The following is an 18,044-nucleotide window of genomic DNA, read 5'->3' on the forward strand; positions in this document are numbered from 1 at the left end:
TTATATACAGCTTTGGCTATATTATCTCATTTTAACCTTAAAACAATTCTGTGATAAATAATATTGCTATCTTTATTTTGAGTCATTATTCGATTTGGCCCAGCATCATAGGGTCTGAAAATGAGAGAACCAAGACTTGACCCTGATATTCTGACTCCAAACTCTAAACTCCTTTGACTTCATTACCTAGTGCGTGTTTTCTTTCTTTCTTTTTTTTTTTTTTTTAAGATTTTATTTATTCATTTGACAGAGAGAAACACAGCGAGAGAGGGAACACAAGCAGGGGGAGTGGGAGAGGGAGAAGCAGGCTTCCCACCGAGCAGGGAGCCCGATGCGGGGCTCCATCCCAGGACCCTGGGATCATGACCTGAGCCGAGGGCAGATGCTTAACAACTGAGCCACCCAGGTGCCCTTAGTGTGTGTTTTCTGTTTCCTCACTTTTTACACATCTCAGCTCCCAAACTGGAATCGAATTTACCCTGGTGTTTAGCAGATTGTGCTGCACAAGGTTTTACACATAAAAGGATCTGGGTTTTCAATTACAGCTTTGCTACTTCTTTGCTGGGTGATCTTAGATAAGTTATTTAATCATCTAAAGATGAAGTCTCAGCTTCTTCATTTATAAGATGGTGACCATAATAGCTCCCACATCATGGGATATCAGAGTAAATGAAATCGTTGGTGTAAAGTCTTAGCAGAGACCATATCATGGTATTATTAGATTATGCAATTTACAAGTTGTGTAAGGTTAGGCAAGATACTTAATCTTGTCTAGTTCCATCATTATTAAAAAAAATGGGAAAATATTAAGTATCTTGCACAGATATCATGAGGTTTAAATAAAATAATGTTTGTGAAAGTGCCTAACAGTCTTTGGAACACAATAATTTTTCATTTTCAACCTACTTGCTTTCTCTCTTTCTTCACGGAGAAAATCAATAAACGTTTACTGGATTTCCAGTCACTCCTTTCATGCAATGATTTTATGACTATGTTTTAGTGGTTCTATACATGGATGCAAGTGTTCAATATCAAGGTGACTTTGACAAACTGTTCTAAACCTCCTAGTAGAATAAACTGCAGTGTCCTCTCAGAGAGGTAACAGAAAGGAATTTGGTAACCTAGTTCAGAGTAATCGCCCAGAAAGTGGCTCCCCAGTGAAAGCCCAGCTGGCAACCAGCCCATAGGTACTTTGGGCATGGACAAGGAATTTCAAGGAGAAGGATTTGTTAAAGCAAAGAGGTGTTCAAAAGTGATTAACTGTCGGGAATACCCATCAGAGTTTGTATAAAAAGATTGAACTTGAGAACATATATTTTTAAGACTTTATTTATTTGAGATAGAGAGCGAGAGAGAGGGAGAGATGAGAGAGAGAGAAAGAGAGAGAGAGAGTAGGGCACTAATGGGTGGGGAGGTGGGCAGAGGGAGAAGGAGAGCAGGGAACCCGATGCGGGGCTCAATCCCAGGACCCCTGGGATCATGACCTGAGCAGAAGGCAGACACTTAACAGACTGAGCCACCCAGGCACCCTTTGAACTTGAGAAATTATTTAAGCAGTGATTTTCAATATCCAGTTCGGTGGATCCTGTGTGTCTACTGGTACAAGAAAATCACAGTGGTAGAAGGCACGTTTTCAAATGGTAGAAATACTTGTCAATAATTAGAATTTTCTTAATTTTACATTGCACTTCCACATATTTTTACATTTGGCTGCCACTGCTTGCTTCGACCAGAACTTAAATTTATGATATGCAATGTATTGCAGAATTACATATTTAGTTATTTTAGGATATCGTTATTTTGTGAATTCTCAGTGTTCACAAAAGTGTTCACAAAAAGTGTTCACTTGGACAGTCTGAGAAGTGCTGTTATGAAAATACAGTTTTGTTACTTTGGACATTGTTTGGCAGATCAAAAAAGGCAAACATTATGTTGCCCCAGACTTAACTGAGAATCTGCTTTCTCAAAAGGTAGGACTAATTTAAAACCAACATTTCCTGTTACTTGTGTCTCTGAGCAATGGTGGGTGGGTCTCATTCATTATTGCTTTTCTGGTGCCTAGAGCAGTGTCTGAGACAGAATAGGGTCTCCACACATTTCCATCTTACATAGAAATTGTATGTATAAAAAATGCTGTGTTTCAAAAGCGCTTAAATGGTTTTTCTAAGCGCTTTGAGGATCCAATCTTAAATTTTGTTTCCCTCATTCATTTTATTTTTCATGGAATTCTGCCTGTGTTTCTGATTCAATGCCACCTATTCCCAGGACCCTTCCCTGAAAACTCAAAGCTATGCGTGACGCTCACTTTCCGTCCAGCCCATTTTATGTACCGTACTGTCGTGTGGTTTATGCACAGTTCAGTGTTGGCGATGTAAGTCTAGAGCCTTAGTGAGCTATCATCCTTGTTCTTAAGGGAGTTAACGTAGTAGGAGACAGGGATACACAGGCAACTAATTATACTGCAAAGCGGAAAGAAAAAGTGCTGTGCTTAAAGTATAAACAAAATGCTGTGATTGCAGGGTGGGAGGAGTAATTAATTCTAACTGGGAGGATCAGGAACAAGGAAGGAAAGAAGCTAATATTTATTGAGGGCTTAAAAGTTGCCAAAGGCAAGCCTAGTGCTTTCCCTCAGGCTCTGGCGGGGGTTGTGTTTAACCCGAGCTGTGGGGTGTTTGGCCACTGGGGCCATGTGGGGAAGGCATGGGTTCAAGAAGCCACGATACCAGGGGGACGCCCTTCTGCGATTCCCCGAGGAACAGGGACTGGGGACAGCCTTGACTTGGAAGGGTTGGGTGGAAAACTGGGTTGGAAAGGGAAAGCTGCTTTCTGTTACAGTGAGGGGTTGGAGGGAGAATTCTAGGCAAAGATGAAGAACGTCAGGAAGAATTGGCTTCAGTGTGAGGGGAGGGCAAACAAAGGAAAGGGAATTGGAGGAAAGATGAGGCCCACATTTATGTGGGTGGTTATAAAGTATGGGGTGGAGCCGGGAATTCTGATAAGGACCCTGAGGGAGGTGTGCTCAGCGGGGAGAATGATTCAGTGCCAAAGTTCCAAAGAAAGCACAGGTCAGTGGGTGCATCAGCTTGCTCTGCCCTCTTTCCTGAGGGAACGCTCCGTTGTGCTGGTGAGTGTCGGTGGGTCCCTACGGGGGAAGGGGGCAAGGGTGCCCCAGTTTGCCAGCCTTCTCTCCTGACCACTCCTCCAGAGCACACACTGTCTTCATCCCTGCACATTGCCCCATAGAGCCCGATATTGGACTGGCCACGTGGCAGGCTTTTACACAATCATAATTGATTCATGGCAAACAAGCAGGTAGATTTCAGCAGAGTCAAGAGACTACTTATGGATTTTACAGTGCCTTGGAAGTTTAACCTAAAAATTAACCACACAGTTACAAAGAACATTAAAGCCCTTTAAGACTTTACAATCAAGAATTCTTTCTAACACCGTAATCTTACATAAAGAAAACTATGTCAATTCATTAACTTCTGCAGTAATTTATTAGCTGCTCATTATGCTTTCCTGTTTTGACTAATGGAAATGTTTAGAGCTGCATCTTTATGGAAGCTAAGTAGGCCAGGCGTTTTGACTGTCTTAGAATAATTAGAGAATTTTGCATCATTAGCCCATGGGATACCTACCTCTCCCAGTACAGCTTCAGAAAATGGTTTTTCGATTTTCTCAGCTTTCCCTCATTAGTGTCTCTTCCTGAACAAAGCCCAACTCTCCAGAATATCACTATAAAATATTTTACAAACATTTGTGGGACTGATCCAGCTGCTTTTAACTATTATTAATTTTCTAATTAGGATGGTAAAAAGACCTATTTTGTTCCTATGTGAGATAACTTAGGGGAATTTATATTAGGGCTTCAAAACATTCTCCTAACTTACATGAAGGTCTAACAGGAAAGGCAAATTTGTGGTAAACATGCCCCCCCTTTGCCCTTCTGTGCCTGTGATACATATCTGTAATCTATAATGCCACTCTTTTCCTATGACTTCAGAATCTTTCTCGACACAGCACTGTAAACAGCAAGAGGTTGGGATTGGCATGAAAGATGATCTAACCAGGTAATTGCTCCCACAAGCCTATAAACCCCTCAGGTGCAGGCACAAGGTCCAATTCAGGACGTGACATACGGTAGGTTCTTAATAAATGGTTTTTGGAATGAACCGTGGGCAGAGAGATGGATAAATTAAATGGATGCGTGAATGACATTTCTTTCTTTCTCTCTTTCTTTCTCCCTTCCTTTCTTCCTCTCTTCCTTCCTTCCTTCCTTCCTTCCTTTCTTCCTTCCAACTGGTACAGGAATGCCTGTAGGATGCTTCCTTCTCTGTGTTCTAGGGAATGTACTGTGCATCACCAAGGGTCTTGTGAACACCAGCCCATTGAATGATAGAGCTGGAAGAGACCTTAGAAAATACCGAGTGACAACTTTTAATTTTTACAAAGATGAACCTAAGGTGCAGAGAGAACATCTATCCCTAGAGCAGTCTCTGAAGCTCAGGAGCCACCCTGCCATAATCCATACCTTATTAACTCTGTGGCTTCTGGCATTTTCTTTGCCTCTTCATCTGTAAAGTAGGGACAGCGATCTTGTTTGCTTTTCAGGATTATTGTAAAGCTTAACAAGAAAAAGAATGCAAAGTGCTTAGTGTAGTGCTAGCACATGGTAAATAGTCAAAAAAAAAGTTAACTTTTCTTTTTTTTCTTCCCTTTCATTAGTATTAGCTGAGCCAGTGACGGTACTGTAAGTGGTTTTATTACAAAGTTTATCATGTTATGCTGTGGTTTTCCCCCTTATATTCAATGAATTGAACAACATCCCCATTTTAGATACATAGAAACTAAGAAAAGAGAAGGTAAAGGAACAGATCCTTATTAATTAAGAATAAAATGTTTCCTACATGGAAAACATACAATTCCAGAATGTCATTTCTCTTTTCTTTTGGCTAATCCTATTATCTCATAATATATAGCATGCTTCATAGAAAATATATTTATAAAACTTGCCTTTTAATAATATAGCAATGAAGTTTAATTAAAAGTGAGTGAGCTGAATTGTCCTTTAAAAAAAAAACCAACATTCACATCACATATGCAGACTGTCAGGTCAGTAATTAGTTGTGGGGGGGCGTGGTGAAGGAAAAGTTTTAGTTGGCTTGACTTTGGTTGCCAGGAAACATACAAAGGCAGCAGGAACAGATGAAAACAAAGAATTCCACATTACTGGGAAGGTGGCCTTCAGAGACAAGCCCTTCACTGGGACAGAAGTCTTGCATCTGCGTCATACAAGAAAATGGAGTTTAAAACCCCAACATGTTAATAGAAGCAAGGTTAGCCAGAGAGATTTTGAGAAGTTGCTTTTCTAATGCATTTAAAATGAGATTTAGAAGATGCTTTCTGTGGTTCTGTCAGTTGGCATAAACATGGGGGAAGTTTTATGCATTTTTAATCAAGCCAGATTAAACAGAATATAAGGAGGGGGGTTTTAAAAGGATTCGACAGATTTTGGAAGTAAACTGTGGAATTAAAGAAGGGTGGGGGTTGAGGGCTTTTATTCCTTACCTCTTGGCCTTGAACATTTTGCCTTCTCATTGTTTGCCTTGAAATGTGCTTTCATTTTGGAATTCTGCTAAATTGGGTTTCTTTTCAAAGGCACCTGTTGAAGGGGAAAAAAAAGTGTTGAAGTAGTTGAAGGCAGCTGCAAAGGGGTGAAGCCATTATGAGTTACCAGAATGCACTTGAGTTGAACAAGGGGCCCCAGCCTGGGTCAAACAGCCCTGGGAGGGCAGGAGGTGCCACCACAGATGAAGGCCCCTGCCCAGCCCTGCTTGAAAACCAGCTCAGTGTGGGCGACTTTTGCAAAATACAGAGTGCCTTTGAGGTAAGCCTTAATCTTCTTTACTGGAGAATTTGAATTGTTCATGAAGACTGGGGTGAAAAAGGTTTTTCTCTTAAAATTGTTGATATATTCAATGGTTAAAACAGGGAATTGAAAAGAATCAGTCAGGCTTGAATTTAACACCAGAGTAACTTTATCCCTCAGTTCTTTGGGCCAAATAATATTATTTAGTTTGCAATTGCTGCTGTTGAATATCATTGTCATCAAGGAAGGATTAATTCTCTGACAAAATTTTTCTTAGTGATCATCACAGTTTTGGAAACCTGGAAGTTGTGGTTGTGAGTGGGGAACACCAGACCTCTAAGGTGACTCCCAGTACAACTGTCCTTGCATGGAACATTCAAGGAGAACTCTGGAAATGCAAATAGGCAGTTTGCAACCATTCTCCCCTGCTTCACTCCAAGTGACTCAACTCCTTTTCAAAGCTAATTTTGGCAATTTATTGTCCCAAGATCCCGTGCGAGAGACCAGTCTCCCACTTTTTTGGGTAAATATTGGGGCAATGCTCATCAAAATGAAACTTAAAGTTATCCTTTTAATTCTATATATAAAACAGGCCTTAGGAATTTTAACTATAAATAAATAACTTCCTTCTCTCTATCTTAATTAATTTGAAGTCGGCAGCTATGCATAGTAAACAGCATACATCAAAATGATTTTTAATTTCTCATGTGAATAGGAAGAAGTGCTCTTTCATGCTGTGGAATTTAGGTGGACATGAGCCTCCAACCTTTCTACTTCATAATGTTTGCTAAAATATGTTCTCAGGCCTTCAGAAGATCCTCCGAGGGTGCTTGGGAGTATCCACATTAATTTGAAACAGACCTACAATATTTTGGAATACCACCTTGAAATTAATAAAGCATGATGAAATGGGACAATTCTATTGGTCTGTAATTGGCATAAATTTTAATTTTTATCTCTCCCCCAAAATGTTGCTAACTACTGAAAAAGTCTGCCATGTCCTGTTTTGCATAACAAGTTCGATTCTACCTGCAATGATAAATTAACATCCAACTTATATCAATCATTTCTTTATAATATAATCTATCATATTTAGTAGCAAAGACATTCTCTGCCCTACACTTTTCTCATTTTAATTGTCATATATCTGCTATTCATCCAACCCCATTTGTCTGCAAAATTTCAGTGTTGCTCATGTCCAATGCCCCAAATGAATTTGGCATATTTTGATAGACACAGCAAACATTTTGACAGCTTGAAGACATTCAGAGAAATGTAACAGCAGACTATGACAGCTTTGACTCTGGAATGAACAGAAATGTGGTGGTTTGTTCTGCTAAGAACACAAAGAATCTGAATTCTAGGGCTGGTTAAGAGAGTCGACATTATAAAGTCAATATGTTAGAGAGTGAAACTGCTGCAGAAGGTGGGGGTGGGTGTTCTCTTCAAACCACTGATCAGCCTAGAGTGAACCCAATGAAACGGGATAATCAATCTCAAGAGCTGTTGGTTTTTTGGTTTTGTTTTGTTTTACTTTAAATGTTTCGAAGACTGGATCACTTATTTTGACATTACCAGTTGGAAAAGCAGGTATTACAGAGGGTGAATAGATTGCAATTCAGAGCTTACATGGACCTAGAAAATCTAATGACAGTTTTTAAAAATGGAATTGAGCTTTGCAGACGTACTTTCCAGAGAAAAAGAAGTCTGTCCATGTTTAACAGACTCAATAGACACAGAATGGAATAATCTAATGGCAAATGTGCCACCAGGACTAAGAGTTAGGCCCTTGAGACAATATGATTTCCAAGCCCAGAATGGAGACCTAGAGGACAATGATACACAAGGCGGTTTCAGTGGCATTCAGTCCATCTGTCATGAGCGTTAGGCCCACAGTCCACAGGTGTAGATTGCTGTAAAAGGAAAAATCGCCGTCAGCTGCTGTCCAGCAACACGGGACCTTAAAGTCAGTGGTTTGTACTCCAGTCACTAAAGACATGCTCTTGGCAATGCCAAGATTCTGGCACTAGGTCCCTTTATCTCTTATCTTGTTTTGGGTACCCAGATTGCTTATTTGGGGCTGAAAAGTTGTCAGATATAGATAAAGTCCTTATCCTTAATTGCAGAAAGGGAAGTTGGGTCTTTGAATTGTGTACTGAATGTTTCACATATGTTTCCAAGGAAATACACATACCATATAAATCTTAGTAGTAGCATTTAGGAATAAAGGAAGGAGTGCTTACATTTATCATAGGACGGTATAAATGACTTGGAATCACTTACTGTTTGAGCTCTAGGAATCTGATTTCTTGGATTTAAATCCCAGTTTTGCCTCTTACAATGTGTCTATGTGCAAATCACTCAAGCCGTTTGGACCTCAGTTTCCTTTATTTCTAATGTGGGGATAATAAGGTTGTGGTGAAGATTCAATAAGATCGTATCTGGAAAATCCTTGGAAGAATGCTTGGCACGGAGTAAGTACTCAGTTAACATAGGTATTATATATTCAGTGAGTAGAGGTTGCACCACATGGCCACTAACATTCTCTTGATTGTAACTCATACATTTCCTAAAGGAAGTTAAACTTTGAATAACACAACTGTGCTTCTGCATTCCTTTTAGGTGTGCTAGGAAGTGGAAGCAATGAGTTGCAAAGACAAATTCACTTAGAAGAGTACAAAGCGTTCATTTTTCCATCTCCTACTTCCTATTTTATTAGCACTCAAAAGCTTTTAATTGATGTCTTTATCCTTATTTTTATTTTTTTATTTTTTTACTTTTTTACATCTTACTTTATTTTGTTTTAAATTAATCCTTATCTTTGGAACAAAGAAATTACCTAGATAGACGTACTAGAAAAGTAACTTGTGGATTTCATTTTCTTTCAAGTGACGGTGTCCAAAAAGCCATATATCAACTTGAAGGCAATGAAATTTGTATTATTCATAGAATTGTAAAATGGTTGTTACTCAAACTTTCCTGTCGCACTTGCAATGCTTAAAGAAATGACATGGTCTCTGGACATTCATATTATTTTGATGTCAACCATATTTTACATTTTCTTAGATACTTCAAAAGCTAGCTACTATGTAAAGAAAGATGGCTGTGGTTTGATGATGTTATAGGAATGCCTAAGGTGGAAATGCTGGCCCAACTGAAATTGAGTTTTGGAAAAGCCCCCCTGGAACCCGTTATATATTGAGTTTCTTCTGAGAGTCTGGCTATGTAGGTTTCTGAGCATTTCTTTCCTTGAATTCTCCATTGTTGACCTCTGCATGCCAGGACTCTGTTCTTTGGTCCCTGGTGCCCTGCTGCCTGTTTGGCCTAGGACTGTAGATGCCTACACTGCTGGACTCACTGGGTTACCTCCTGACCTACTTCCAACAGCAACTGCGTCTGTGTATCATCTCCTGAAACGTCTGTTCTGGCCAAGGTTGGGCCCAGAACCAGGGGCTGGTCCTACCCTGTCTACTCCATGCTGCCATTTGCCCAAGCCCTACTAAATCTTTAGCTTGAATAGCTAGAAATGAAATTTAAACCATATGCAAAAGGAGAGCTATTTATGCTCAAAGTAGGAAGGGCCAAAACATTGGGAAAAGCAGAGCAAAAATCCCAGGAGGCAGTCCCCAGGGAAGTTCAGGGAGGTTCTCAGAACAAACCTATCTTGGGAGCAAATAGAATCTACACAGTGCACTTATGCTAACTTAGTCTGAAAAGCCTAGAGAAGTTCAGGAGGCAATTCCGTAGTTCTGAAAATTGTGCTTGAGATGTAATAAAATGATTAAATCCACAGAATTTATGATATCCTCATGCTTGATTGTCTTTATAAAATTCCCAAGAATCTGCCTATAGACAGATTCTACAGCAGAGCCAATGAATGACTCTTCCTTGCTCCCACAGGACAAAGCTGAGGGTTCTGAGACCCTGCCAGGCCGCCTAGACTTTAAGGGAATACAGAAAGTTGGGTTAAGTTCTTTCCTACCTTTCCCTTATTTATTTGTCCTTCTTTCTAAATTGCCTCCCCCAGTTCATTAAGGCTCCAGTCTTCTCTCAGCCTTCTCAGTGCTCACTGTGTCTTCACTAGTAAGGTCCCCAAACAGACAGGCCTTCCTGGACATGTCTCGTGTTCCAGAAGTATTCTTGTCTCTTGCTTCTTTCTTTTCTATTCCAGGCATTACCATCCCAATGCAAATAATATCCCCCATCTTTGTTTTATTCCCCTTTCTCAGAACCATTAGATTTTGCTTGCTTCTGATAAAATATGAGATAGTCCATGAAGATCATTTAAACATTTTTTTTAAGGTAAAACTGATAGTAAAAACTCTATACATTGTTATCCAGTAAAGTCCCAAATTAGAAAATCTTTATTTTTATAGGGTGTGCAAACTGTGTAAAAAAAATATAATAGCTCATACATAATAGAGGTTTATTTCTTGCTCATATAAAGTAGAAAGTAGATATTTCTAATTGGTCGGCAGCTCCAAGTAAGGATTCAGGTGCCTAGGCTCCTTCCCCCTCCCACCTTCCGTGATTGCCATGCATCAAGCTAGTAGCAGGAGGGAGAGTATGAAGGAGCACGTAGGGAAGGTTTTCGTGAGCTGGACTCACATTCCGACTGCAAGGGCAGCTGAAAGTGTACACAGGTGTGTGCCCAGAAAACAGTCTCATCTGCCCAGAAAACAGAAAAAAGTTCTGTCTCGCCTAATAAACCCACATGCTTCATTTCATAGATGAAGGCGAGTCACGTGCCTAACAATGTTTTGCCTTAACTGCCAGGAGGTTTAAATTTAGTGTTCAATTGATACCACTATTCTTAACGTAGATTTTTCTGGAACAATTATCTGCTATTTTCATTGTATGACTCCTGTTCTTTTATCTTTGCTTTAGTGGTTCAGCTGCCTCTGTACCTTCGCTGTAGCTGAACTAAAACTCTTTCTAGAAATCAGTGGAGGTAAAAATGATGAATAAAAATTTATTATCTTTTAAGTATGGTAAGATTTTACAAAGCACTTCTGTAGGTATCAGATTATTTGATCCTCTCACCAGCCTGGAATGTAGGTGGGGTAGACATTTTTATTTTCCATTTACACACAAGGAGAACAAAACTCAAAAATACTTAATTGAATTACCCCGTGGGGCAGAGCGAGGGCCGAGGGACAGATTGTCAACTTTCCAGCGCATTGTATGGCAGGGCTGCCACTGGCCACAAGGCAACCTCTCTTTGAGATGTTGCTTCAAGGAACAGGGATCCAACAGGATAAGGACTTCATTAACAAAGCAAGCATGTTAAGTTGATAGCACACAGGCGCTCTGCCCTGGTAACTTGGAATTAATGTGCAATCAGCAAATAATCAACAGCTCCTATAATAAAATCAATGCAGAGAAAAGGTGGAAGAAAAAAAAGAAAAGATAAGAATAATCTATTGGTTTTTTTTGATTATCTTTTCCGTTCTAAAGGCATCTCAGTGGAGGCTTATGAGAAAGTAAACAGGTAAAGCTTAATCTATAACTATTATATAGTACCTTGTGCATTCAGCAGCCTCAGTCAATTCATGGCCTGCTAAACAAAGGCAGCAGGTCAGAGCACGTCTCACCCCACCTCTCTTAGTGGAATCAAAGAACCCACTTTTGATGGCAGCAGCAATCAGCAAAGCTCCGTGGGTCCCCCCCCCCCCCAGCATTAAGGTGATGGCATGAAGCAAATCCAATACCACTGCTGCTGGCACAATTGGAAATGACAGAGATTCTTTGGAGGTTTTGTCTGACTTGCTAGCATTCATGGTTGAGGTCAGCAAGCAATGTCATCACCAAAACACAGGCGAGGGAAGTTATGTGTCAACACACATGAAAAATTGCTCTTCTTGAACGCTGTTGACTTTGTGCTGAATTTTGTGACAACTTCTAACAGCTTCATGCCCTTTCCAATTTCTCTGTGTGCTTTTTGGGGCAGGTGCTTCTAAAAATTGATCTGGATCTGAGAGGGTGGTGAAGAGTGCTTTAGGTGAACAAATACCTTAACCTTGAGCTTTGGCTGGGACTGGAGCAGAGAAAGCAACCAAAAACTTGTTATGAAGGTGAGGGAAAGACAGCAGAATGTCTGTTGCTATTCATTTGTAGTGCATCAGCTTCACTAGACCTGTAGAAGGCCATGGCCTACTTTTTCAAATTTCCTGAGAATTAAAAAAAAGAAACATGAAGAAAACAGACAACTAAAGAACTGTAATTTGTACCATTTTGATGGCACATTTGTCATTTGTTACCAAGTATAGCACACTCAATGATGACACAAGACCCCACCAGCTCCATTGCTAGAAATAAGAAGCCTCTGGATTGTGCCTGTGTGATTTCCAACTTTACCCCAAGGCTCTGGCTTCACACCTCCACAAAGTCCCTCAGGGTCTTTTCCTCCCTCATCATGTCTTCCCACCATTTCATGGATATGACCTTTATTAAATCTTGACTCTCTGGACACCAACATTCTCTCCTGAGGACTACCAAGGACACTCTTTTCCTCTACTCCTTCACCTTCCATGTGTGCACACCTTCTTTCCTAATTCTCTCAACAGTTCTGAGACCAGACCTGCATTGTCCAATATGGTGACCATGAGCCATAGGTGGTTATTTATTTATTTAACTTTTTAAAAAATTATTTATTTATTTGAGAGAGAGAGAGCAGGGGGAGGAGAAGAGGGCGAAAGAATCTCAAGCAGATTCTGCACTGAGTGTGGAAGCTAACGCGGGACTCAGTCTCACGACTGAGACATCCAGGCACCCCACCACTTGTGGTTATTTAAATTAAAGTGAAATAAAATAGGAATTTAATAAAAGATTCAGTTGCTCACAGGCATCAGCCACATTTAAAGTACTCAGTAGCCACATGTGGTTAGTAGTTATCATATTGGATCGTTAAGATTATAGAACATTTTCGTCACTGCAGAAAGTCCTATTGGACAATGCTGTTTTGTTTGTGCCTTTTTCATGGTATCCTACTAACTTGTTCCATTTCATCATTTCTGACCACATTTATATGGTCTAGGGGTCACTCTGCACACATGCCAGACCTTAGAGACCAAATCGATTCTTGGCCCTAGAGATACCAGAAAATATTTTCCCTCACTCTCATTTGAAACTTATTTTTCTACATTCTTCCCTAGTACTGTAAAGAATACGTAACATCTATTCCTTTCCAAGGGAATTCTTACCTCCTCATCCAATCTGGTTCCGCCTCCCCACAGGTGTTTAGTCTGGATTTATGGTTCCAACCAATCAGTCACAAGATTATCCAGCACTGGAACTTTACCCAAATTATTTAAGTCAGGACAATCATATTTTAGTTATTTGAATTATTTAACAGTATTTCTGTTTTAGGACTTACCGAGTGCTGGGCTCAGCATGGAATATTCCTGCCCCCTCCCCCACAATTTTCCAGCAAACTCCTACTTCATATTTCAATACCATTCTCTCAAGAAAGTCTTCTCTCACCACCCAGGCTAGATTAGCACCTTACCAGGTTTCTGTTCACTCTTATCGTAGCTTCTTGCATGTTCTTTTCGTTCCTCTCATTGCAGATGTCCTGACTAAGTACAAGACTGTTACTTGTTCAAAGCCAAGTAGAAGGGTCAGGCAGGCAGATAGAAGTCAGTTGAGATGCACAGATCCTGGAGGGCTGAGACCATATGTGCTGCTGAACTGTCTGGAGGAGAGAGCAGAGTGTCTAAGACCGAGCTGAGGGAAATTTTTCAAGGTGGTAGAGAAACAACTGGAGTGGATACAATACATAAAGAAGTAGGGTTATTTCTTAAAACAGAAGGGAGAGAAAAAGAGATTATAGCCAGTGAAATACAATTTCACTCACCTTTATGATTCCTATTTATTTAACAGTCCCTTTGTTATTAAAGCAAAGTTAGAAGGAATACAGTATTCTCATTGTAAAAAGTCAAGTCACACATCAAAGTCCCCTTTACCATTGTTCTGGTAACTGCTTTCATGTTGCACTGCTCTGGTCCAGGTAACTGCTCTCATGTTGCATCTTTCCAGTGTATTTTTTATTCATTTCTACCCATAAATGCACATATACATATCACATCGAGTTCTATTCTACGTAGACTATGTTTACATACTTTATCATATTTTATGTATTCAAGGAAGAATGCTACACAAGTGGCCACTGATCGTGTGAAAAGATCCTCAAACTTATTAGGAATTTGATTTGAAACTCTAATAAAAAAAAAGAAGACCTCATCTTTCATTCATCAGCTTGGCAAAGATTAAAAAGTTTACTAATCTATATTGTTGGCAAAGAATCTGGGATATGGGTACTATTATTGAGACTGTGAATTGTCAAAGCTTTTTTTGGTAGGCCATTTTCCAGAATGTATCAAATGTAAAATGTATCAAATGTGTCCTTTTTGAAGGAGCAATTCCAATTTGATATGCTATCCTAAATAATGACATGTGCAGAAAAAAATATATGTATAAGAATATTCATTGTAGGGCGCCTGGGTGGCTCAGTCGTTAAGCGTCTGCCTTCGGCTCGGGTCATGATCCCGGGGTTCTGGGATCGAGCCCCGCATCGGGCTCCCTGCTCCATGGGAAGCCTGCTTCTCCCTCTCCCACTCCCCCTGCTTGTATTCCCTGTCTCGCTATCTCTCTGTCAAATAAATAAATAAAATCTTAAAAAAAAAAAAAAAAAAAAAAAAGAATATTCATTGTAATAGTGTCAGTAAAATGGACTATTTAAAACAGCCCAAATATTTGTCAATAAGTGAATGGATAAATAAATTATGGTGTGTGCCTACTAAGCTATTAAAAAGAATAAGGCAGGCATATAAAATTGTCAAGATTTACTGTTCAGTGAAAAAAAAAAGAAAATTGCAGAACAGTGTATAATCATATTCTAAAATGAAAAATGTGTGTATTTGTGTGTATCGAGGTCTCAATTATGGAAAAATAGAACTGTGCTTGTAGCTGGGTAAGGCAGAACAAATGGCTTTGTGGGCACCTTATCTATACCATAATTCAGTGCAAAGATAAATGTCATTAAAATGTCAGTATATCTTAATAACGTACAAATTCCGTGGTACTGCTCTAAATGTGTGTTTAACAATGCTGAATTTAAAAGCAATGCTTTTTATAAATACTTTGATCGTCTACTAAGTAGTGCTTCTCCATCAACTTCCTTTCGCTGAGTTTTAGTGTTAAGAGAGAGACTATAGAGACATAATTTCCTGCCTTCATTTTACAGGCAAGGATACAAAAATCTAAATGAAGGGATTTGTCCAGTTCCATTTGAGTTTTTGGGCAGAGTCAGAACATTGCTCAGAGTGGTCTGATATCCATTTTTGTCCCTTTTCTCATCATGAACAACCCTAAACTTTACTTAGAATTCTTCCGATTTTCCCACATTTTATACAGTATTATTCTATAACTTGACCATTGTTCATTACTCCGGCCTCCTTCTCAAACTTGAAGTTATTAGTAAAACAGATGAGCATCTCTTCTGCAACATGGAAGAGCATATTAAAAATATATTCATTCATTTCCTCATTCTAGCAACAGGCACTTAGTGATGTCTATCCTGTGGGAGTTGAAAACCACTTAGACTCGGACCTTCCCTCACAAAAGGGTATGCCAATAAGTGAACTCGCAGTTACTCTGTTAACTGCCCAGTGCTCTGAGGAAAAGAACAGTGTTGGGAGAACACATTGCTTGCATTGGGGAGGGGCCTCCTGGAAGGCTTCCTGGACGAAGTAACATCCAAGCTGCAATCTGAGGGAAGGGCATCACTCTGGCAGGTAAATGTGGGTGGGGAGATAGTTTTCTTTTCTTTCTTTCTTTTTTTAAGATTTTATTTATTTATTTGAGAGAGGGTGAGGGAGAAAGAGAGAGAGAATGAGCGGGGGGAGGGGCAAAGGGAGAGGGAGAAGCAGACTCCCCGCTGAGCAGGGAGCCTGACATGGGGCTCCATCTGAGGACCCTGGGATCATGACCTGAGCTAGAGGTAGATGCTCAACCACCTGAGCCACCCAAGTGCCCCAAGGGAGATTAGTTTTCTAGAAAGAGGATATGAAGAGCAAAGTTTGGTTGGGCAGAAGTAGTATGGTGCTTTCAGGCATCCATTTGCCTGTGTCTTTGTTAGTCATGAAATTTTAACTCTGTTCAGACTGGTGAGCTCTTGAATCGTTGCTATTATACTGTAAATGAAATTAATACTGACTAAAATTCATTGAAGCAAGAAAAAAAAAGGCTATATGAACCCTGGCTGGCAGACTAGTGTCTCCTATTCTGTTGTTCAGTCTCTCATGAAAGTTCACTGGTAGGTGAACATTGCAGGGGATGATTTAAACTGATGCATCTGTTTTAAAATAACATATCTAATCTTCTGCTCCAGAAGATGTTCACAGGGTTTGACAGCAAATGCTAATACATATTCATAACCAATAGGCTTCAGAACCAAGGGAAATTGAGGCAAGTGTAACAGAACGAAGCATGAGAAAGCAGCATGTTAATTTTAAATTTAATTATAGAGATGGGGGAAAGGATGCATTTTGACAGTGTATACTCATTCAGCTGTCATGGAACATTACCCAAAAATCATGCCAAATATTTGACAGAAGAAATATTATTTTGGGTGAAATGCTTGATAAAACTAGCAGGTCCTGAGGAAAACAAGATTCTGAAACTCTATTAGAAACTATTTTTCATGTAGAGAAAAAAAAAAAAGCATCGCAGAATTCTAATGATATGAAAGAAAAAAAATAAAAAGCTTTCAAACTAAGGAAAGCTTTCTGGTCCAAGAAAGATTTCTGTTTATGGAATGCTTTTGACATGGGTATATTCTAAATTCAGTTTGAAATTAGGGAAGAGAATAATTAGTGTGATTCTTGTGTTCCTATTACTTTTGGTAACCTGAAACCATGTGTCATTCACTGTGACCAGCACACCGAGGCTTTCTACTGAAGTGTATTTGAAGAGCACAGACCTTGATGCTGAGTGCTTAAAATAGTGTTCGGCATGGAGCTGTCACTTAATAAATATTTGTTGAGTGAATGAATAAATAAACCTACCCCATTCTACCCTGTGTGGTATATAAGCTCAATATATACTTATTAATGAATAGATCAGTGGAAGGATGGATGAATGGATCCATGGATGGGTGAAAGTATCCCTCCGAGTGGCTTACAACTCACAATTTGTCATTAATTTTCAGGATCTGGAAGCACATCCTCACCAGTGAATGAGGGCAGTGAACTCTGGGTCAGTCACATGTTAACCCACTGCTTGCTTTGGTATGGAAGAAAATCCCTAGATTTCTGAGTAAATTGGATTGTTGTCTCTCCATAGTTTTTAACTGGGACTTGTAGTCTTATCTTTGGCAAGTCCTTATTTACAGAGTAGGGAAAAAAGGAGAAAAACTTTCTTTCCTCATTTCATTAATTTTAGGAAAAAATTAAGGAAAAAACAAACATAAACAGCATTCCTAAAAGTTAGCAGAATTAAAAAAAATTAAGTGTCCACTTTGAGAATGTATTGCTTTGTTTTGCCAGCAAGTATGTAAATGTTTAGGCTTACTAGAACTATTTTTTAGCAAGCAATTGGTGAGTCTTAAGAGGAGTGAGCTCAGTGAGGGTTTTGGGTATAGGCAATCTCAGACTTTGTTGATGGAAATGTAAATTTGTTCAACCTTTTGGAGGAAGTTGGTAAGATATATCAAAAACTTTAAGAATGGTTAAATTCTGACTCAGCAATTCTGTTTCTAGGGAATTTCCCTCAGGAAATAATTGGACAAGGGAGCAAAGATGTATGTATTGGGATGTTTGTTGTGGGCAGGGGTGTTTATATAAAACAGCAAAGCATTGGGAACAATTGAAATTTTTAATAATGGGGGCCATAAATTATATGTCTTCTCCACAGAATATTGTGCAGCCATTAAAAATGATGGTAAAGACCAGTATATATTGTACAAGGCACACCTTCACAGTTTGATGTAAAGTGGAAAATGCAGCATACAAAGATATGTATATCATGACACCATTTGAAAAATAATACACAAGTATTTCTCTTTCTGCACAGAAAAAAAAAAATCTGACATGTTGATGGCATTATGGAGGATTTTAAATTTTGGCTTATTTATATTTTGTATTTTCTATAATAAATTTCTATGAATTATTCT

General features: G+C 39.3%; 1 protein-coding gene across 1 annotated transcript in view; it reads left to right on the forward strand.

The window, feature by feature from the left end:
- Positions 1-5,250: 5,250 nt before the first annotated feature.
- WDR49 (WD repeat domain 49) overlaps positions 5,251-18,044 on the forward strand; it is a 135,517-nt gene continuing 122,723 nt past the window's right edge. The window contains exons 1-2 of the mRNA XM_032407275.1: positions 5,251-5,339; positions 5,662-5,890. Of these exons, the coding sequence (XP_032263166.1) occupies positions 5,729-5,890 (162 nt within the window). The 5' untranslated portion in view covers positions 5,251-5,339; positions 5,662-5,728. The remainder of the gene's footprint in view (positions 5,340-5,661; positions 5,891-18,044) is intronic.

The sequence above is a fragment of the Phoca vitulina genome, unplaced genomic scaffold, assembly GCF_004348235.1.
Source record: "Phoca vitulina isolate PV1807 unplaced genomic scaffold, GSC_HSeal_1.0 scaffold8, whole genome shotgun sequence".
Lineage (NCBI taxonomy): Eukaryota > Metazoa > Chordata > Mammalia > Carnivora > Phocidae > Phoca > Phoca vitulina.